The 22,582-nt window shown below is 42.6% G+C and overlaps 4 protein-coding genes across 4 annotated transcripts; all 4 read right to left on the bottom strand.

Annotated features, from left to right (window-relative positions):
* Positions 1-482: 482 nt before the first annotated feature.
* On the bottom strand, positions 483-1,835 carry LOC117820515 (trace amine-associated receptor 13c-like). The gene is made up of 2 exons (XM_034694320.1): positions 1,543-1,835; positions 483-1,367 (listed from the first exon to the last, which is right to left on the bottom strand). The coding sequence occupies exons 1-2, from the start codon at positions 1,713-1,715 to the stop codon at positions 548-550; spliced, it is 993 nt and encodes a 330-aa protein (XP_034550211.1). The 5' UTR covers positions 1,716-1,835; the 3' UTR covers positions 483-547.
* A 4,702-nt stretch (positions 1,836-6,537) lies between these two features.
* Positions 6,538-7,680, bottom strand: LOC117820560 (trace amine-associated receptor 13c-like). Its single transcript, XM_034694379.1, has 2 exons — positions 7,508-7,680; positions 6,538-7,422 (listed from the first exon to the last, which is right to left on the bottom strand). The coding sequence occupies exons 1-2, from the start codon at positions 7,678-7,680 to the stop codon at positions 6,603-6,605; spliced, it is 993 nt and encodes a 330-aa protein (XP_034550270.1). The 3' UTR covers positions 6,538-6,602.
* A 4,244-nt stretch (positions 7,681-11,924) lies between these two features.
* Positions 11,925-13,414, bottom strand: LOC117820508 (trace amine-associated receptor 13c-like). Its single transcript, XM_034694309.1, has 2 exons — positions 13,242-13,414; positions 11,925-13,156 (listed from the first exon to the last, which is right to left on the bottom strand). The coding sequence occupies exons 1-2, from the start codon at positions 13,412-13,414 to the stop codon at positions 12,337-12,339; spliced, it is 993 nt and encodes a 330-aa protein (XP_034550200.1). The 3' UTR covers positions 11,925-12,336.
* A 3,049-nt stretch (positions 13,415-16,463) lies between these two features.
* Positions 16,464-17,812, bottom strand: LOC117820532 (trace amine-associated receptor 13c-like). Its single transcript, XM_034694349.1, has 2 exons — positions 17,640-17,812; positions 16,464-17,554 (listed from the first exon to the last, which is right to left on the bottom strand). Exons 1-2 carry the CDS (start codon positions 17,810-17,812, stop codon positions 16,735-16,737), a joined length of 993 nt encoding a protein of 330 aa, XP_034550240.1. The 3' UTR covers positions 16,464-16,734.
* Between the last annotated feature and the right edge of the window lie 4,770 nt (positions 17,813-22,582).

Here is a 22,582-nt window from a genome sequence, read left to right as displayed (position 1 = left end):
AAAGTCTAGACTAAAGAGGGCAGAGGCTTAAGAGTGAGCAGTGCTTATGAAACAGAGAATAAAGAAGCAGACACAGGAGATAAAGAAGTCACATAGACATCCACATCTCTGCACAAACATTCAGGAGGGAGGATCGTGATTATACAGCGACTCTTTGGGCACTTCATCCTGTGTCTGTGTTTCTGCTCTCCGTCACACATGGAGCTTTAAAAAGTCCCTTGAAAATACACATTATGTTTATGCTACTGTCTCCAAATAGGTTTTGATATCTTGTGATTTTTACTGGTATCATATCAAAGTTTAAAACTATGGTATGGTTCTGAAAGTATGAAGTACTTTGAAAACAAACATTGTAATCAGGCACGTTTAGACAATTTCAACTTGTATGCAAATTATTTTCCAGTTTCTTCTCTCACCTGTTTAACCCGCCTTCCTTCTCAGTTTCTATAATCATAAAGAAAAACATAATTCTGTTTCAGTTATTTGAAGTGAGATGTGCTTGTGGAGCCGTTTATTGATATCAAAGCTCAGTCCCTCCTCAGCTTCATTACAAGATGTTGGTCTCACAGGAGCCCGGCTGCAGGATCCGAAGAGTAAAGATGAGTTTAAGAGATTTCCTGAACCAGGGGTAGAACAAGGCGTAAATCAGAGGGTTGATGCACGAGTTTAAATAGAACAGATAGATCACAAAAGACACAAATGAAGCATTCAGCACATTTTCATCAACGATGCTGACGATGTAATATGGAGAGAAGCAAATCACAAACACGACTACAAGAACACCCAGAGTCCTGGCTGCTTTCAGCTCTGACTTATTTGCTCTCACAGTCATTGAAGACTTGAGTGTTACAGCTGTGACCACCTGAGAGCGCAGGGCACGAGCCTGAGACACAGCCACAACAAAGACTTGCATGTACAGAACTATGATGGCAGTAATGGGAGCAAAAAACGTCACAACAAGGTCAAAAACTCCTGCGATGAAGTTAATAAAAATCACACACTCCCCGTAGCATAAACGATACCTGCCCGGTTTAAAAAGATCGTCCATGAAGAGGAGGTTGCTGTAAAGGAGAGACAGGAACCAGCACAGACAGACACAGACTGTAACTCTTCTCTCTGTGATCCTGCTGCTGTAACACAGAGGGTCACAGATAGCAACATAACGGTCCACTGATATCAGAACCATGACTCCGATAGAGGCAGTAGTGATCACGAAAGAAACATCAACGAACAGAGAACACATGAGGTCACCGAAAACCCAGCAGGATGTCTTCCTGAAGATTTCCACCGGCAGCAGCAGGAGGCCCACGAGGAAGTCAGAGACAGCCAGAGAGAGGAGGAGGATGTTGGTGGGAGTGTGGAGCTGCCTGCAGAGGAAGAGACAGTCTTTAAAACAACAGAGTCCACATTTCAAAGTGAGCATTATTACAACAAGTAAGCAAAGATGGAGCATTATTCAGTTTGAGCTGCAAAGATTCATCACAAAGTTTACATCTGCATTCATCGACCTTTAAACCACTAATGAGAGAGAGAAGTCTGTGCCTGAAGTGAGATACTGCGATGATGACGAGCAGGTTGAGAGCCACAGTGAGCACAGAGATGGAGGACAGCATGATGTGGAGGAACAGAGCTTCAGGCCAGGCGAGGGCGGGCTTCCTGCAGGAGGAGTTGAGGAGCTGTGGAAAGCAGAGCTCTGCTCCGACCTCGGCCTCCATCGTCAGAGAGCTGCAGCTTTGGCATTTTCTGGACAGAGCTGAGCCGTGTAACCGATTCTCCTCTCTTCTATACTTGATCAGTTTGACCCCTCCTCTTCTCCCCTGTGTTTTCTCTCTCTAATGCCCCTCCTTCCTCAGGATGGTTGCATCATCATCAGCACTTTATCTGCAGCACTGCCTCTTTTACTGCCTGTTTTTCTAAACCTTGGTGTTTTTTTAAAGCTCACCAGTTATGAGATCGTCCGGCTTAGAGACTACCAAAGAAAGGAGGGAGTTTACCTCCAAGTGCCCCATAAACAAACAGAATACTGTGCTGCTTTCTTTTAAGCCCCAACAAGTACCAGCACACATTGTGATATAAGTCACAAAGCAGTTACATGCATGCAGAGTTTATCTCCATAGTCCCAAACTGGCGGTATAGTAGCTTGCACAATCATTGCTCTCTCTCTCTGTAAGGCTGGACTTAAGGCTGATTTATACTTCTGCGTTGAATCAACGGCGTACCCTACGCCGGGGGTCCACGTAGCTCCCGTACCTACGCTGAGGCCTACGCACGTAGCTGACGTGCACCTCCTCCAAAATGTAACTCCCCGTAGAGCCGACGCGGACCGCAAGCTCTGTGATTGGTCCGCTCGGCGGCTTTGTCTTTCCCGCATTTACAACACTTCCGGGATCCCGGACATCGGCCGCACATCGGTCGTGTATTTCATCTCCTCCTCTCTATTCTTCATGTAATCATGTCTGTATGATAAACAGTAACATGTATCAGCTGTAGATTAACAGAACACGCTCTGAAACTTTGTGGAAAAGTAAACAGAGATCGTAGCGGGACCGGAAGCAGGCGACCGGCTATCAGAGAGACCACACTGCCCTCAGGCGTTTCGGCGGAGAATTGCTGCGCGACACGGACACATCGACGCACAAGTATGTGGGGCTCATGTCTGCGTCAGCCCCTGCTGTGTAGGGGAGACGCAGAAGTATAAATCAGCCTTTAGAAATCCAAGTTGAGGCCTTGGCTTTTTCCAATAAGTTTGAAATGTGTGACCTGAAAGAGAGATCTGGATAATTTAATGGGTTCAGTGTTCTGTCTGTAGAAAACATATATTTTGTTTCTGGGGGGTTCAGCATTAGTTGGAGATAACCAGAGTTTGTTGGAGTGAGTTGAAATCAGTCTGTCAAAAAGGAAGCAGATTTAGTCTGATGGTTAAATTGTGCACCCAGGGTTCGATTCCAGCCTGCAGCGCCTTTCCTGTATGTCATTCCCTCACTCTCTCCCGGTTTTCAGCTGTCTGCACTGTCCTCTACTCTCTGAATAGAGATATTAAAGCCTAAAAATACAACTTAAAGAAAAAAGAATGACTCTGCAAAAGAGCTTCCTTGTGTGAAGTGCATATGAGCATAAGATGGTATCATCAGCGTAAAGATTGAATTTTTAGTTTTTAATCTAACTCCAGTGTCATTCATGTACAGAAAACAAGAGGTAAGAACCACCCCAGAAACAAAGTCAAAATTCAACCTAGTTTATTTAACACAGCTAAATACAGGATCACAGAATCCATTCACTTCAATTCAAACAACTTTATTAATCCCTCTAGGGGCAACTTGTACAAAATAATACACACCTGGTATCAAGCAGCCTGATAAGTAAATGATAAGCAGGATACAGTCAATAAAAGATCAGTACAATAAGATATAAAAAAGTAAGTCTGGTAAAAAGATAAGTCCATAAAAAATATTAAATTAACTGAAGGAGCATTTAACAATCTAATGGCAGAGGGGATACAGGATTTAGAACAGCTGTTAGTTTTAAAAACAGTTAAAGCAAAACGACGCCTGAAGGCAACAGAGTGTGCAGAGTGGCTACGTTAGCAGAGCTAGCATCACCAGCCTTCCCTCCTCCCTGCAGGCAGTGGCTGAGCCAGGGGTGGCCATGGCCACCTCTGATAACTGATTGGCCACCCTGAAATTCTTAAACATGATTGGCTATTTTCCATGTCAGAGGCATTACTTATATTCAAATCAGCTGTTGAGTTTCAGCGAGCTGCAGAGACAGTAGTTTCTGTGGATTTGAATATTATTTTTGTTGATGCTTTGACTTTGGACAATCATCTTCATTTTGAGTCCTTAAAGAGTTCAGCAGATTTAAATGTTGACACTCTGTCGAGTTACAATTTTAATGTTAACGTTAGAAATCTACAAAAATTTAACATTTGTTAAAGGTGACATATCACACTTTTTTCATCAACATATATTGGTCTAAGAGGTCCCCAAAACATGTCTTTAAAGTTTATGCTCAAAAAAACACTTTGAAATCAGATTTTGGTCTGCCTCAAAAACCCTCTTCCTCAGCCCTGTTCAGAACAGTCTGTTTTCTCTCTGACCACGCCCCCTCAGGAAGTGGGTGTGGCCTCGGCTCTCCAGCACGTTGATGTAATGTTTACATGTTGGCTGAATATACACGGCTGCTCACAGACCCGCGTTACTTCAACCCCTCTGAATCTGATCCAGAATCTGGTCCTGACGGAGAGGCGCCTGCAGCAGGACCTTTCTGAACCATTGGTCACAGATTTAGTGTTTCTTGTTGTTTTATTTGTCAGTATGTCAACGTGTGTCTTGGTACACAGCTACGGCTACGACATGTAGCTATGTGGCTATGCTAACTAGCGCTAGTACTTTTCCATGAAAAATAAAAATCATCCACTAGATCTTCAAATCTGCAGACGTGGGGAGTAAAACCGACCTCTGCCAGAAAGGCAGCCAGACCTTTCTGAACCATTGGTCACAGATTCTGTGTTTCTTGTTGTTTTATTTGTCAGTATGTTGACGTGTGTCTTGGTACACAGCTACAGCTACAGCTACGAACATGTAGCTATGTGGCTATGCTAACTAGCGCTAGCACTTTTCCATGACAAATAAAAATCATCCACTAGATCTTCAAATCTGCAGACGTGGGGAGTAAAACCGACTTTTGTGTTTATTAAGACAGCCTACAACTAGCATGCCTCCCTCCTAAGCTCCTTGTTAGCACACACGTGTGCAGGGAATGAAAAACAGAGGAGGGGTTGAGTTGTATTTTATGCAGTCTATGGGCTGAACAAGCTCCGAGCTCTGACTTCCTGTTACAGACCGGATGGCGTTGTGACGTATGAAAAACACTGAAAACTGAAACGGCTGGTTTCAGCACACATTTACAGAAAGGTGGAGAAATCAGAACAGGGGCAGAATGGATTCTTTTCATTCTCGGGGGGTTTGTAGACATGCCAGGGAAAACACACATTTCAGGTAGAGAACCATTAAAAAGTCCATTTTGCATGATATGTCGCCTTTAAATTGTTTTATAAAAAGAAGTTAAAGTAGATGTGATTATTGGAAGTAACCCTCCTAGGTTTGGGGTAAGCCCCTAATGTTTTAGAAGCCTGGCCAACCCTTCAACAGTCAGTGCCCCAGTTTGGCCCCCCAGGTCAAAACTGTGTGGCTCCACCTCTGCCTGCAGGTTAGCTTTGACATACTTGTGTTTGTAATGCATTGCTTATGTCAGAGCCGACTGGCCATCCCTGAGTGTGCGCAGGCAAACACATTGGCTTCATCTAATTTACAAATGTCTACTTGGCTTGGTCCCAATGTATTTATGTGTTTATCTTCAGAGATCAGGAAGTCACTATGCCTTGCGCTCCTGCGACACTTTGCGGATGTGTGTTCCCCGTGTTCGGACAGAGTTTGGTAAGAGAGCGTTCAGTTTTGCTGCTCCTACTGCTTGGAATAAACTCCAGAAGGACTTGAATCTGTCGGATCTCATCTCTCTGGACACCTTTAAGTCTATCTTAAATGAAAGACAGACCCCAGAACACTGCCTGTGTTTTTAAATGCTGTTTTGTATTCACAAACTGCACTTTACTTGTAAATAAGTTGCACTTTTAAATTATTATTGTTTGCTTCTACATACTGTCTGCATATATGTTCCTTGTTGTTGAGTTGTGCCATTTATTCTGACGTGTGCTGCTGACCTCTTGGCCAGGTCGCCCTTGAAAATGAGGTCTTGATCTCAATGGGACTTATCTGGTTAAATAAAGGTTAAATTAAAAAAAAATGTAAAAAATTGCTCTGCTCATGTTCACCAGACACGGCCTACGCAGTTACCAAAGGGGATGATACAGTATACTGAGAAGGGGGGAACCATGAAGCTATCATTGACTTTAATGTTTCCTTATTTTGTGGGTAAAAATGTCCAAAAACGGCGTGAAATGTAATCAATAAATATTAGAACAATCCTGCTCTGCACATTTAAAACAATGCAAATTGCAAACAACAAATGATTGTGTGAACTTATTCTGTATGTCCCTAAAGTCTAGACTAAAGAGGGCAGAGGCTTAAGAGTGAGCAGTGCTTATGAAACAGAGAATAAAGAAGCAGACACAGGAGATAAAGAAGTCACATAGACATCCACATCTCTGCACAAACATTCAGGAGGGAGGATCGTGATTATACAGCGACTCTTTGGGCACTTCATCCTGTGTCTGTGTTTCTGCTCTCTGTCACACATGGAGCTTTAAAAAGTCCCTTGAAAATACACATTATGTTTATGCTACTGTCTCCAAATAGGTTTTGATATCTTGTGATTTTTACTGGTATCATATCAAAGTTTAAAACTATGGTATGGTTCTGAAAGTATGAAGTACTTTGAAAACAAACATGGTAATCAGGCACGTTTAGACAATTTCAACTTGTATGCAAATAATTTTCCAGTTTCTTCTCTCACCTGTTTAACCCGCCTTCCTTCTCAGTTTCTATAATCATAAAGAAAAACATAATTCTGTTTCAGTTATTTGAAGTGAGATGTGCTTGTGGAGCCGTTTATTGATATCAAAGCTCAGTCCCTCCTCAGCTTCATTACAAGATGTTGGTCTCACAGGAGCCCGGCTGCAGGATCCGAAGAGTAAAGATGAGTTTAAGAGATTTCCTGAACCAGGGGTAGAACAAGGCGTAAATCAGAGGGTTGATGCACGAGTTAAAATAGAACAGAAAGATCACAAAAGACACAAATGAAGCATTCAGCACATTGTCATCAACGATGCTGACGATGTAAAACGGAGAGAAGCAAATCACAAACACGACTACAAGAACACCCAGAGTCCTGGCTGCTTTCAGCTCTGACTTCTTTGCTCTCACAGTCATTGAAGACTTGAGTGTTACAGCTGTGACCACCTGAGAGTGCAGGGCACGAGCCTGAGACACAGCCACAACAAAGACTTGCATGTACAGAACTATGATGGCAGTAATGGGAGCAACAAACGCCACAACAAGGTCAAAAACTCCTGCGATGAAGTTAATAAAAATCACACACTCTCCGTAGCATAAACGATACCTGCCCGGTTTAACAAGATCGTCCATGAAGAGGAGGTTGCTGTAAAGGAAAGACAGGAACCAGCACAGACAGACACAGACTGTAACTCTTCTCTCTGTGATCCTGCTGCTGTAACGCAGAGGGTCACAGATAGCAACATAACGGTCCACTGATATCAGAACCATTCCTCCGATAGAGGCAGAAGTGATCACGAAAGAAACATCAACGAGCAGAGAACACATGAGGTCACCGAAAAACCAGCAGGATGTCTTCCTGAAGATTTCCACCGGCATCAGCAGGAGGCCCACGAGGAAGTCAGAGACAGCCAGAGAGAGGAGGAGGATGTTGGTGGGAGTGTGGAGCTGCCTGCAGAGGAAGAGAAGACTTCATCGTATGTGATGTTGTTAATAAAACTCAACAGTGAGTGTTAAAATGAGATGATAAACGTTACCTGAAGTGAGAGACTGCGATGATGACGAGCAGGTTGAGAGTCACAGTGAGCACAGAGACGAAGGACAGCAGAGTGTTCAGGATCACAGCTTCAGACCAGTGAGGTGTGGGCTTCCTGCAGGAGGAGTTGAGGAGCTGTGGAAAGCAGAGCTCTGCCCCGACCTCGGCCTCCATCCTCTGCAGAGAGCTGCATCTCCAGCAGCTTTTAGACCTGAGCTCTCTGAGTGCTGCTGATTTATCTGTGTCTGTCCTCACCTCAAGGGGGTAGAGGTCTACGTGATGTAATCACGCTCAGGCCTGGTTTGACCTTGATGTGATCATGTGAGTGCAGGCCATGATCTCTTTTGGTTTATTCAGCCAGTTAAGGGATCTTTCATGTTATTCAAAGTTGCAGTTGCACACCATCAAACTGCAGAACAGGCTCTCAAAGTTTCATGCACTTCAACTTACTTCATTTTATTGCAACTTTTAATTTGAACCCCCAAAGATTCTCAAAAACACAGGTAGTACAATGCAGCAAGTGTTCCTCAAGACCATCCAATGAAGCACCATGTAGAAAATGTAGACATGTTGCATCATTGTGCGGCATTCCCAACATCATGACAGACTTGTTACTTCACGTCTTGAACAATGACTGATTAAAAAGAGTTTCTGGAGTCCCTGAGCTCCCTTGTCTCGTAGGTTCCTCTGGATCTCTGCTGCTGTGGACGTCCCAGACTCCAGCTGCTCCAACTACTACTATCCGTCTCCCCACTATCATCTCTCTCTCTCAGACGTTCTCCCTTCAGTGTTTCATGTTTACAGGAAACACACTTTATATTTCACATTACAGAGAGCTCGCGTCCTTCAGTGATCTCCCTCCCTGATATTATCTGACACAAGTTTGATCTGTGGATATAAGTTTTAATGTGATAGTTTCATCACGGGCAGCTTGGCCTGAGCTTTGACTGAGGTTATGTCGGATAATAACTGAGAGCCGGTCATGGCTTTACTCCACACTTTCTCATATACAGTCATGGCCAAAAGTTTTGAGAATGACACAAATATTACATTTTCACAAAGTCTGCTGCTTCAGGGTTTTTAGGTGTTTTTGTCAGATGTTTCTATGGTATAATGAAATACAATTAGAAGCATTTCATAAGTATCAAAAGCTTGTATTGAGAATTACACAGAATTCATGCAATAAGTCAATATTTGCAGTGTTGACCTTTCTTTTTCAAGACCTCTGCAATTCTCCCTGGCATGCTGTCAATCAACTTCTGGACCAAATCCTGACTGATGGCAGTCCATTCTTGCATAATCAATGCTTGGAGTTTGTCAGAATTTGTGGGTTTTTGATTGTCCACCCGCCTCTTGAGGATTGACCACAAGTTCTCAATGGGATTAAGATCTGGGGAGTTTCCTGGCCAAGGGCCCAAAATCTTAATGTTTTGTTCCCCGAGCCATTTTGTTATGACTTTTGCTTTATGGCAAGGTGCTCCATCATGCTGGAAAAGGCATTCTTCATCACCAAACTGCCCTTGGATGGTTGGGAGAAGTTGCTCTGGGAGGACGTTCTGGTACCATTCTTTATTCATGGCTGTGTTTTTAGGCAAGATTGTGAGAGAGCCCACTCCCTTGACCGAAAAGCAACCCCACACATGAATGGTCTCAGGATGCTTCACTGTTGACAAGAGACAGGACTGATGGTAGCGCTCACCTCGTCTTCTCCAAACAAGCCTTCCTCCAGATGCCCCAAACAATCGGAAAGGGGATTCATCAGAGAAAAGGACTTTACCCCAGTCCTCAGCAGTCCAGTCCCTGTACCTTCTGCAGAATATCAGTCTGTCCCTGATGTTTTTACTGGAGAGAAGTGGCTTCTTTGCTGCCCTCCTTGACACCAGGCCTTCCTCCAAAAGTCTTCGCCTCACTGTGCGTGCAGATGCACTCACACCCGCCTGCTGCCATTCCTGAGCAAGCTCTGCACTGGTGGTGGCCCGATCCTGCAGCTGTAACACCTTCAGGAGATGGTCCTGGCGCTTGCTGGACTTTCTTGGGCGCCCTGGAGCCTGTTTGGCAACAATTGAACCTCTCTCCTTGAAGTTCTTGATAATTCTATAGACGGTTGACTGAGGTGCAATCTTACTCGCTGCTATAAACTTCCCTGTTAGGCCCCTTTTTGTGCAATGCAATGATGGCTGCACGTGTTTCCTTGCAGGTAACCATGGCTAACAGATGAGGAACAATGGTGTCATGCACCATCTTCCTTTTAAAGTGTCCAGTCACTCAATCATGACAGATTGATCGCCAGCCTTGTCCTCATCAACACCCACACCTGTGTTAATGTGTGTGACACCTGTGTGTCATTGAAATGATGTTAGCTGGTCCTTTTGTGGCAGGGCTGAAATGCAGTGGAAATGTGTTTTTGGTGATAAAGTTCATTTTCAAGGCAAAGAGGGACTTTGCAATTAATTGCAGTTGAGCTGATCACTCCTCATAACATTCTGGAGTATATGCAAATTACCATTATAAAAACTGAAACAGCAGACTTTGTGAAAATTAATAGTTGTGTCATTCTCAAAACTTTTGGCCATGACTGTATATTTCAACCAAATTCATAACCACTGTAACACACTCCACTATCACAAACTGCCTCTCTGAAATAAAAACATGCTCCAACTACTACTATCCGTCTCCCCACTATCATCTCTCTCTCTCTCTTCATCTCTCTCTATCCCTCTCTCCAACACGGTCTCAGCAGATGTGTGTCTAACATGAGTCTGGTCCTGCTGGAGGTTTCTGCCTGTTAAAGGAAGTTTGTCCTTGCCACTGTAACTTGCTAAATGCTGCAAAGTGCTCTGCTCATGGTGGATTAAGATGAGATCAGACTGAGTCCTGTCTGGAAGATGGGACTGGATCTGATCCGGTCTTGATGTTGGGTCTTTGTTAATAATAGAATGAAATAATAAAATGTTCTCTTATTCAAAGCTATGTTATGTGCAACCCTCAGCTTGTAAGGTTGCAGTCCCGCATCATCATTCGTCTGCTCTCATTCTTATTTGACCCTTGCATTAAAAACCTTGAGTCTTCCTGCATGTGGAGTCTCTCACTGCATATGTTTTATCTTCCTCATATGAAGCATAAACTTGTAGTGAGAGGATCAATGGACTGATTTAATAAATCATTCAATCAATCAATCAGACTTTATTTATAAAGCACTTTTTATACAATGACATTGTAACACAAAGTGCTGTACATAAAAACAACTTCAAACAGAATACATTTAAAAAAGAAGGGTATATATATATATAAATATATTATTAAAAATGCCCCCCATCCTAGTCCCAACCCCAGCCCCAACTCCAAACCCACCCCTGAAACCTAAGGTTAAGAACACAGTATATGCAACAATAATAATAACAACAATAAAAACAAAATTAATAAATAAATGAAAAATAAAAAAGAAGTTTCTGAACAAACTGAGGAAACTCTCTCAAGATATCTTAATGAAAAACACTGGAGGAAAAATAAGATGTTAAAACTCAACACAGGAAGTTAAACTCACCAAAATAAAATAAATGACTAAGATAATAAAACACTCAAATATTAAACCATTAAAAGACAATAAGATGCTATGCTTAAAATAAATGAATAAAATAAAATAAAAGTGATGAAAATTTGAACTAGATAATAAATGTATTAATTAATAAATGAAATAAGGTGAAATAAAATATTTACATTACTTTAAATAAAACCTTGGGATTGTATCTATCAGATGAAATTGATGACTAGATTTAGATTTAAGGTTTCCACCTAACAATCACAACAACAAATCTTTCAGAGTCACTGGGGCTGTCTTCATTTCATCATGAACCTGTTGCACAATCCTCCCACAGAGACTTTCTGTACTCACACACTGGAGAGTATTCCTGCAATTGCAGACAAAAACATGCACATGTTGCATCACAAATGTTAAGAAAAGAAATGAACTTCTGCAGACATTTTCAACTATTTGACTTTGTTATGAAATGTTTTACTTTCCTAAGGATCATGCACATCTGCAACACTCTCATCCTCTGTCATTATTCCAAAGATTTCAACTGAAGGCTGTGATTTAAATATTTTACGGTCAACTTTCTCAGGATATAAATAGCATAAAGCTCATACAGTAACATATAAGATGCATATAATTTTAACTCCCTAACAGAGAGACGTCTTGGTGCTTGGTGTGACTCAATGCAAAACATAATGACACAATTCAAACCTGATCTCTGTTGCACCTCTTTTCCTCAGACCATTAACACAGGGACTCTTTTCCTCTCACCTGGAGGAGAACAGGAGTGTTGTGTTTCATATGAGACATGATGGTTCATGAAAGTATGCATGGCTCATCCTTCTTTGGGGAATTAAAGATTTCAGACGGTGCTTTGTTGTGTTTGGTTTGATCGTGTTCTCACATGATAACAACAAACAAGACTCCCCATTCCTGACATGCATGCTGAATTCAAAGTGACATGAAACAGGTGAACCGGTGCTTGCAGGGCTGCCTCATATTTTGAGGCCTTAGTCCTCATCAACCATTCCCCGTTAGTGCATGTCATTCCCTGCCTCTCTTCAGCTTTCTTATCTCATAAAGGATCCCTAGACAGAAAGAGTGAAGTGCTTGTCTCTTCAGTGAAGCTGTGTTTGAGAGAAAAAGGACACATGTACCCCTGGTATGATGAAACCACTTTAAATCCTGAATGTGAGGCTGGTTATTCACATGAAAGTCAGACTGGAAAAGAAAAAAGCATTGCTTTCATTTCATTATATTTCTACGTCCTTCGTACAGCTTAGACCTCCACAGTCCCTCTACAGGATGTTGGTCTCACAGGAGCCCGGCTGCAGGATCCGAAGAGTAACAATGAGTTTAAGAGATTTCCTGAACCAGGGGTAGAACAAGGCGTAAATCAGAGGGTTGATGCACGAGTTAAAATAGAACAGAAAGATCAAAAAAGACAAGTATGAAGCATTCAGCACATTTTCATCAACGAGGCTGATGATGTAATACGGACAGAAACAAATCACAAACACGACTACAAGAACACCCAGAGTCCTGGCTGCTTTCAGCTCTGACTTCTTTGCTCTCACAGTCATTGAAGACTTGAGTGTTACAGCTGTGACCACCTGAGAGCGCAGGGCACGAGCCTGAGACACAGCCACAACAAACACTCTCATATACAGAACTATGATGGCAGTAATGGGAGCAACAAACGTCACAACAAGGTCAAAAACTCCAGCGATGAAGGTAACGACGATCACACACTCTCCGTAGCAGAAACGATACCTGCCTGGTTCAACAAGATCATCCATTAAGAGGAGGTTGCTGTAAAGGAAAGACAGGAACCAGCACAGACAGACACAGACTGTAACTCTTCTCTCTGTGATCCTGCTGCTGTAACGCAGAGGGTCACAGATAGCAACATAACGGTCCACTGATATCAGAACCATTCCTCCGATAGAGACATTAGTAACAGCAACAGAAAAATCAATGAAAAGAGAACACATGAGGTCTCCGAAAACCCAGCAGGATGTTTGTCTAAAGATTTCCAACGGCAGCAGCAGGAGGCCCACGAGGAAGTCAGAGACAGCCAGAGAGAGGAGGAGGATGTTGGTGGGAGTGTGGAGCTGCCTGCAGAGGAAGAGAAGACTTCATCGTATGTGATGTTGTTAATAAAACTCAACAGTGAGTGTTAAAATGAGATGATAAACGTTACCTGAAGTGAGAGACTGCGATGATGACGAGCAGGTTGAGAGTCACAGTGAGCACAGAGACGAAGGACAGCAGAGTGTTCAGGATCACAGCTTCAGACCAGTGAGGTGTGGGCTTCCTGCAGGAGGAGTTGAGGAGCTGTGGAAAGCAGAGCTCTGCCCCGACCTCGGCCTCCATCCTCTGCAGAGAGCTGCATCTTCAGCAGCTTTTAGACCTGAGCTCTCTGATTGCTGCTGATTTATCTGTGTCTGTCCTCACCTCAAGGGGGTAGAGGTCTACGTGATGTAATCACGCTCAGGCCTGGTTTGACCTTGATGTGATCATGTGAGTGCAGGCCATGATCTCTTTTGGTTTATTCAGCCAGTTAAGGGATCTTTCATGTTATTCAAAGTTGCAGTTGCACACCATCAAACTGCAGAACAGCCTCTCAAAGTTTCATGCACTTCAACTTACTTCATTTTATTGCAACTTTTAATTTGAACCCCCAAAGATTCTCAAAAACACAGGTAGCACCATGTAGAAAATGTAGACATGTTGCATCATTGTGCGGCATTCCCAACATCATGACAGACTTGTTACTTCACGTCTTGAACAATGACTGATTAAAAAGAGTTTCTGGAGTCCCTGAGCTCCCTTGTCTCGTAGGTTCCTCTGGATCTCTGCTGCTGTGGACGTCCCAGACTCCAGCTGCTCCAACTACTACTATCCGTCTCCCCACTATCATCTCTCTCTCTCAGACGTTCTCCCTTCAGTGTTTCATGTTAACAGGAAACACACTTTATATTTCACATTACAGAGAGCTCGCGTCCTTCAGTGATCTCCCTCCCTGATATTATCTGACACAAGTTTGATCTGTGGATATAAGTTTTAATGTGATAGTTTCATCACGGGCAGCTTGGCCTGAGCTTTGACTGAGGTTATGTAGGATAATAACTGAGAGCCGGTCATGGCTTTACTCCACACTTTCTCATATACACAGGAAACACAAGCAGGTGATGAAGATGTGAAGAGAGAATCATTGAAAACATGACTGTCACTTTGCTCGGTGGCTTTTTTACGTCTTCTGATGTTACTTTGGTTTTTACCTCCAGACGAACACGTTAGGACACGGTCTTGTTGTGTTTCCTCTACACTTTGGAGAAATGTGACGGTGAGACAAAGCTGATTAAATATTTGATGAACTTTAAGACGCGCTTTTATCTTTTAATGACAGCTTATGTGCTGTGGGGGGGGGGGCATCAAGACGGGTGAGGCCAGCAAGCTCAACAAGCTGGTAAAGAAGGCCCGCTCTGTGGTTGGCCTAGAACTGGACAGTCTGGAGTCAGTGGCTGAGAGGAGGATGATGGACAAACTGCAAGCCATCCTGGACAACCCCTCTCACCCTCTCCATGATGAGCTGTGGCTGATGGGGAGCTCGTTCAGTCAGCGCATCATCCCACCACGGTGCAAGACTGAACGCTTCAGACGCTCCTTTGAGCCCACCGCCATCAGACTGTTAAACAGTAAAGAAGGCCACAGACTGCACCACGCTGAACCCTGACCCCCCCATGAACAGATCCATACCATCCCTGTATTGTCTGTCACACTCATAGACTGTATAAAATATGGACGCAGTATCCGTGACGTCACCCATCTGTTCCTGAGAGCTGTTTTGAAGGTGACATATTACGCTCTGTTCATCAACATATATTGGTCTAAGAGGTCCCCAAGGTCTTTAAAGTTTGTGCTCAAAAAAACAGGAGACCAAGCTCTTTAGTCTTGGCCATGGTTGAGTTTGGAGTCTGAGTGTTTGAGGCTGTGGACAGGTGTCTTTATACAGATAACCAGTTCAAACAGGAGCCATTAATACAGGTAACGAGTGGAGGACAGAAGAGCTTCTTAAAGAAGAAGTTACAGGTCTGTGAGAGACAGAAATCTTGCTTGTTTGTGGGTGACCAAATACTTATTTTCCACCATAATTTACAGATAAATTCTTTAAAAATCCTACAATGTGATTTCCTGGATTTTTTTTCTCATTTTGTCTCTCATAGTTGAAGTGTACCTCTGATGAAAATGACAGACCTCTCTCATCTTTCTAAGTTGGAGAACTTGACAAATCAGTGGCTGACTAAATACTCTTTTGCCCCACTGTAAGCTATAGTCTCATTTTGCTTTCAAACAGATCTCATTGTTGACTCGGAGACATAAATGAAACACTTTTGAGATCTCCTCTATAAATTTATTTTCCTATTGGATTCCTTGTTGATCTGAGTTCATACAAATCAAATGTTCTCTTATTCAAAGTGATGTTATGGACAAACCTCAGCTTGTAAGGTGGCACTACTGCCTTTGCATTTCTTCTCATTGCACATGTTTTATCTTCTTCATTCATAAATCAGACACATGTTATGAGAGGATCAATGGACTGATTCAGGACGTTGAATTAAATCTTGGCGTTGTATCTTTTATAATAAACCAGATGGAAGTGATGACTAGATTTAGATTTAAGGTTTCCAACTAACAATCTCAACAACAAATCTTTCAGAGTCACTGGGGCTGTCTTCATTTCCTCATGAACCTGTTGCACAATCCTCCCACAGAGACTTTCTGTACTCACACACTGGAGAGTATTCCTGCAACTGCAGACAAAAACATGCACATGTTGCATCACAAATGTTAAGAAAAGAAATGAACTTCCGCAGACATTTTCAACTATTTGACTTTATTATGAAATGTTTTACTTTCCTAAGGATCATGCAAAGCTGCAACACTCTCATCCTCTGTCATTATTCCAAAGATTTCAACTGAAGGCTGTGATTTAAATATTTTACGGTCAACTTTCTCAGGATATAAATAGCATAAAGCTCATACAGTAACAAATAAGATGCATATAAGTTTAACTCCCTAAAAGAGAGACGTCTTGGTGCTTGGTGTGACTCAATGCAAAACATAATGACACAATTCAAACCTGATCTCTGTTGCACCTCTTTTCCTCAGACCATTAACACAGGGACTCTTTTCCTCTCACCTGGAGGAGAACAGGAGTGTTGTGTTTCATATGAGACATGATGGTTCATGAAAGTATGCATGGCTCATCCTTCTTTGGAGAATTAAAGATTTCAGACGGTGCTTTGTTGTGTTTGGTTTGATCGTGTTCTCACATGATAACAACAAACAAGACTCTCCATTCCTGACATGCATGCTGAATTCAAAGTGACATGAAACAGGTAAACTGGTGCATCAACCATTCCCCGTTAGTGCATGTCATTCCCTGCCTCTCTTCAGCTTTCTTATCTCATAAAGGATCCCTAGACAGAAAGAGTGAAGTGCTTGTCTCTTCAGTGAAGCTGTGTTTGAGAGAAAAAGGACACATGTACCCCTGGTATGATGAAACCACTCTAAATCCTGAATGTGAGGCTGGTTATTCACATGAAAGTCAGACTGGAAAAGAAAAAAGCATTGCTTTCATTTCATTATATTTCTATGTCTTTCGTACAGCTTAGACCTCCACAGTCCCTCTACAGGATGTTGGTCTCACAGGAGCCCGGCTGCAGGATCCGAAGAGTAACAATGAGTTTAAGAGATTTCCTGAACCAGGGGTAGAACAAGGCGTAAATCAGAGGGTTGATACACGAGTTAATCAGGAACAGATAGTTTACAAAAGACATAGATGAAGCATTCAGCAGATTTTCATCAACGAGGCTGACGATGTAATATGGAGAGAAACAAATCACAAACACGACTACAAGAACACCCAGAGTCCTGGCTGCTTTCAGCTCTGACTTCTTTGCTCTCACAGTCATTGAAGACTTGAGTATTACAGCTGTGACCACCTGAGAGCGCAGGGCACGAGCCTGAGACACAGCCACAACAAACACTCTCATATACAGAACTATGATGGCAGTAATGGGAGCAACAAACGTCACAACAAAGTCAAAAACTCCCGTGATGACGTTAATGAAGATCACACACTCTCCGTAGCATAAACGATACCTGCCCGGTTTAACAAGATCGTCCATGAAGAGGAGGTTGCTGTAAAGGAAAGACAGGAACCAGCACAGACAGACGCAGACTGTAACTCTTCTCTCTGTGATCCTGCTGCTGTAACGCAGAGGGTCACAGATAGCAACATAACGGTCCACTGATATCAGAACCATTCCTCCGATAGAGGCAGAAGTGACGGTGAAAGAAACACCAAATAATAGAGAACACAGGAGGTCACCGAAAACCCAGCAGAATGTCAGTCTGAGGATTTCCAACGGCACCAGCAGGAGGCCCACGAGGAAGTCAGAGACAGCCAGAGAGAGGAGGAGGATGTTGGTGGGAGTGTGGAGCTGCCTGCAGAGGAAGAGAAGACTTCATCGTATGTGATGTTGGTAATAAAACTCAACAGTGAGTGTTAAAATGAGATGATAAACGTTACCTGAAGTGAGAGACTGCGATGATGACGAGCAGGTTGAGAGTCACAGTGAGCACAGAGACGAAGGACAGCAGAGTGTTCAGGATCACAGCTTCAGACCAGTGAGGTGTGGGCTTCCTGCAGGAGGAGTTGAGGAGCAGTGGAAAGCAGAGCTCTGCCCCGACCTCGGCCTCCATCCTCTGCAGAGAGCTGCATCTCCAGCAGCTTTTAGACCTGAGCTCTCTGATTGCTGCTGATTTATCTGTGTCTGTCCTCACCTCAAGGGGGTAGAGGTCTACGTGATGTAATCACGCTCAGGCCTGGTTTGACCTTGATGTGATCATGTGAGTGCAGGCCATGATCTCTTTTGGTTTATTCAGCCAGTTAAGGGATCTTTCATGTTATTCAAAGTTGCAGTTGCACACCATCAAACTGCAGAACAGCCTCTCAAAGTTTCATGCACTTCAACTTACTTCATTTTATTGCAACTTTGAATTCTATCCCCCAAAGAATCAAGATTTTATTTCATCTCATTCTCATACATACGGGGGGTGCAATGCCACTCACACCTATGGTCTCTCAAAGCACTATGGGGGTTAGAGCCTTCAGTCATCAGGCCCCTCTCCTTTGGAATCACCTACCAGTCAGGGTCCAGGAGGCAGACGCCCTTTCTACTTTTAAGAGTAGGCTCCAAACATTTCCCTTTTGATAAAGTCAAAGTCTTCTTTATTGTTAAAAACTGCAGTATGCACCAGACATACAGAGAATTTGATAAATGACAACAACTGATAAACATAGGAAATACACACAAGACGAAGAGAATGGATGAAAAAGACCTAGCTAGAAAAAGATAAGCTAAAGTTAAAAGAAGTAAGCTAATAAATATAATGGTGGATAACTCTGTCCCTCAGTCTGCTGGTTCTGGCCTGGAGAATGCATATTCTCCTTCTTGATGGCAGCAGGCTGAAGAGGCTGTGAGACGGGCTGGGAGGGGTCGCCTGCTATGCACAGGGCTTTTCGGGCGAGGCGGGAAGAGTAAATGTAAAAACTTATAGTTAGAGCTGGCTCAAGCTTGGACCAGGTCTTAGTTATGCTGCTATAGGCTTAGACTGACACACTGGGATCCTGTCTTCCCCTCTGTCTGCCTGTCTCTCACTTTAACTCTCCCTGTCCCATTAAAGTTCCTAACCATAGACCTTTCTGGAGTCCCTGAGCTCCCTTGTCTCGTAGGTTCCTCTGGATTCTTCTCTCCCGGCTAGAGCACACCATCAACATCACTGGAACTGCACTCTCCTGGCTGAAATCCTACCTCACTGACCGTCAACAGTTCATTTACACCAACAACTGCACCTCTAACATTGCTCCTCTGGCTCAAGGCGTCCCCCAGGGTTCGGTGCTTGGTCCCCTCCTGTTCATCATTTACTTGCTCCCCCTTGGTAACATCAACCGTCAGCATGGCCTTCATTTTCACTGCTACGCTGATGACATCCAGCTCTACAGTCATGGCCAAAAGTTTTGAGAATGACACAAATATTACATTTTCACAAAGTCTGCTGCTTCAGGGTTTTTAGTTGTTTTTGTCAGATGTTTCTATGGTATAATGAAATACAATTAGAAGCATTTCATAAGTATCAAAAGCTTTTATTGAGAATTACACAGAATTCATGCAATAAGTCAATATTTGCAGTGTTGACCCTTCTTTTTCAAGACCTCTGCAATTCTCCCTGGCATGCTGTCAATCAACTTCTGGACCAAATCCTGACTGATGGCAGTCCATTCTTGCATAATCAATGCTTGGAGTTTGTCAGAATTTGTGGGTTTTTGATTGTCCACCCGCCTCTTGAGGATTGACCACAAGTTCTCAATGGGATTAAGATCTGGGGAGTTTCCTGGCCAAGGGCCCAAAATCTTAATGTTTTGTTCCCCGAGCCATTTTGTTATGACTTTTGCTTTATGGCAAGGTGCTCCATCATGCTGGAAAAGGCATTCTTCATCACCAAACTGCCCTTGGATGGTTGGGAGAAGTTGCTCTGGGAGGACGTTCTGGTACCATTCTTTATTCATGGCTGTGTTTTTAGGCAAGATTGTGAGAGAGCCCACTCCCTTGACCGAAAAGCAACCCCACACATGAATGGTCTCAGGATGCTTCACTGTTGGCAAGAGACAGGACTGATGGTAGCGCTCACCTCGTCTTCTCCAAACAAGCCTTCCTCCAGATGCCCCAAACAATGGGAAAGGGGATTCATCAGAGAAAATGACTTTACCCCAGTCCTCAGCAGTCCAGTCCCTGTACCTTCTGCAGAATATCAGTCTGTCCCTGATGTTTTTACTGGAGAGAAGTGGCTTCTTTGATGCCCTCCTTGACACCAGGCCTTCCTCCAAAAGTCTTCGCCTCACTGTGCGTGCAGATGCACTCATACCTGCCTGCTGCCATTCCTGAGCAAGCTCTGCACTGGTGGTGGCCCGATCCCGCAGCTGTAACACCTTCAGGAGACGGTCCTGGTGCTTGCTAGACTTTCTTGGGCGCCCTGGAGCCTGTTTGGCAACAATTGAACCTCTCTCCTTGAAGTTCTTGATAATTGGATAGACGGTTGACTGAGGTGCAATCTTACTCGCTGCTATAAACGTCCCTGTTAGGCCCTTTTTGTGCAATGCAATGATGGCTGCACGTGTTTCCTTGCAGGTAACCATGGCTAACAGATGAGGAACAATGGTGTCATGCACCATCTTCCTTTTAAAGTGTCCAGTCACTCAATCATGACAGATTGATCGCCAGCCTTGTCCTCATCAACACCCACACCTGTGTTAATGTGTGTGACACCTGTGTGTCATTGAAATGATGTTAGCTGGTCCTTTTGTGGCAGGGCTGAAATGCAGTGGAAATGTGTTTTTGGTGATAAAGTTCATTTTCAAGGCAAAGAGGGACTTTGCAATTAATTGCAGTTGAGCTTATCACTCCTCATAACATTCTGGAGTATATGCAAATTGCCATTATAAAAACTGAAACAGCAGACTTTGTGAAAATTAATAGTTGTGTCATTCTCAAAACTTTTGGCCATGACTGTATATTTCAACCAAATTCATAACCACTGTAACACACTCCACTATCACAAACTGCCTCTCTGAAATAAAAACATGCTCCAACTACTACTATCCGTCTCCCCACTATCATCTCTCTCTCTCTCTTCATCTCTCTCTATCCCTCTCTCCAACACGGTCTCAGCAGATGTGTGTCTAACATGAGTCTGGTCCTGCTGGAGGTTTCTGCCTGTTAAAGGAAGTTTGTCCTTGCCACTGTAACTTGCTAAATGCTGCAAAGTGCTCTGCTCATGGTGGATTAAGATGAGATCAGACTGAGTCCTGTCTGGAAGATGGGACTGGATCTGATCCGGTCTTGATGTTGGGTCTTTGTTAATAATAGAATGAAAAAATCAAATGTTCTCTTATTCAAAGCTATGTTATGTGCAACCCTCAGCTTGTAAGGTTGCAGTCCTGCATCATCATTCGTCTGCTCTCATTCTTATTTGACCCTTGCATTAAAAACCTTGAGTCTTCCTGCATGTGGAGTCTCTCACTGCATATGTTTTATCTTCCTCATATGAAGCATAAACTTGTAGTGAGAGGATCAATGGACTGATTTAATAAATCATTCAATCAATCAATCAGACTTTATTTATAAAGCACTTTTTATACAATGACATTGTAACACAAAGTGCTGTACATAAAAACAACTTCAAACAGAATACATTTAAAAAAGAAGGGTATATATATATATAAATATATTATTAAAAATGCCCCCCATCCTAGTCCCAACCCCAGCCCCAACTCCAAACCCACCCCTGAAACCTAAGGTTAAGAACACAGTATATGCAACAATAATAATAACAACAATAAAAACAAAATTAATAAATAAATGAAAAATAAAAAAGAAGTTTCTGAACAAACTGAGGAAACTCTCTCAAGATATCTTAATGAAAAACACTGGAGGAAAAATAAGATGTTAAAACTCAACACAGGAAGTTAAACTCACCAAAATAAAATAAATGACTAAGATAATAAAACACTCAAATATTAAACCATTAAAAGACAATAAGATGCTATGCTTAAAATAAATGAATAAAATAAAATAAAAGTGATGAAAATTTGAACTAGATAATAAATGTATTAATTAATAAATGAAATAAGGTGAAATAAAATATTTACATTACTTTAAATAAAACCTTGGGATTGTATCTATCAGATGAAATTGATGACTAGATTTAGATTTAAGGTTTCCACCTAACAATCACAACAACAAATCTTTCAGAGTCACTGGGGCTGTCTTCATTTCATCATGAACCTGTTGCACAATCCTCCCACAGAGACTTTCTGTACTCACACACTGGAGAGTATTCCTGCAATTGCAGACAAAAACATGCACATGTTGCATCACAAATGTTAAGAAAAGAAATGAACTTCTGCAGACATTTTCAACTATTTGACTTTGTTATGAAATGTTTTACTTTCCTAAGGATCATGCACATCTGCAACACTCTCATCCTCTGTCATTATTCCAAAGATTTCAACTGAAGGCTGTGATTTAAATATTTTACGGTCAACTTTCTCAGGATATAAATAACATAAAGCTCATACAGTAACATATAAGATGCATATAATTTTAACTCCCTAACAGAGAGACGTCTTGGTGCTTGGTGTGACTCAATGCAAAACATAATGACACAATTCAAACCTGATCTCTGTTGCACCTCTTTTCCTCAGACCATTAACACAGGGACTCTTTTCCTCTCACCTGGAGGAGAACAGGAGTGTTGTGTTTCATATGAACATGATGGTTCATGAAAGTATGCATGGCTCATCCTTCTTTGGGGAATTAAAGATTTCAGACGGTGCTTTGTTGTGTTTGGTTTGATCGTGTTCTCACATGATAACAACAAACAAGACTCCTCATTCCTGACATGCATGCTGAA

The sequence above is a fragment of the Notolabrus celidotus genome, chromosome 10, assembly GCF_009762535.1.
Source record: "Notolabrus celidotus isolate fNotCel1 chromosome 10, fNotCel1.pri, whole genome shotgun sequence".
NCBI lineage: Eukaryota > Metazoa > Chordata > Actinopteri > Labriformes > Labridae > Notolabrus > Notolabrus celidotus.
The sequence above is the reverse complement of the archived record's forward strand: the minus strand, read 5'-3'. Positions and strand labels throughout refer to the sequence as shown.

Coding starts and splice junctions, on each gene's coding strand:
- LOC117820508 (XM_034694309.1), bottom strand. CDS start 13,414: ATGGAGGCCGAGGTCGGGGCAGAGCTCTGCTTTCCACAGCTCCTCAAC. Junction 13,157..13,241: donor ATCGCAGTCTCTCACTTCAG/GTAACGTTTATC, acceptor CTTCCTCTGCAG/GCAGCTCCACACTCCCACCA.
- LOC117820515 (XM_034694320.1), bottom strand. CDS start 1,715: ATGGAGGCCGAGGTCGGAGCAGAGCTCTGCTTTCCACAGCTCCTCAAC. Junction 1,368..1,542: donor ATCGCAGTATCTCACTTCAG/GCACAGACTTCT, acceptor CTTCCTCTGCAG/GCAGCTCCACACTCCCACCA.
- LOC117820532 (XM_034694349.1), bottom strand. CDS start 17,812: ATGGAGGCCGAGGTCGGGGCAGAGCTCTGCTTTCCACTGCTCCTCAAC. Junction 17,555..17,639: donor ATCGCAGTCTCTCACTTCAG/GTAACGTTTATC, acceptor CTTCCTCTGCAG/GCAGCTCCACACTCCCACCA.
- LOC117820560 (XM_034694379.1), bottom strand. CDS start 7,680: ATGGAGGCCGAGGTCGGGGCAGAGCTCTGCTTTCCACAGCTCCTCAAC. Junction 7,423..7,507: donor ATCGCAGTCTCTCACTTCAG/GTAACGTTTATC, acceptor CTTCCTCTGCAG/GCAGCTCCACACTCCCACCA.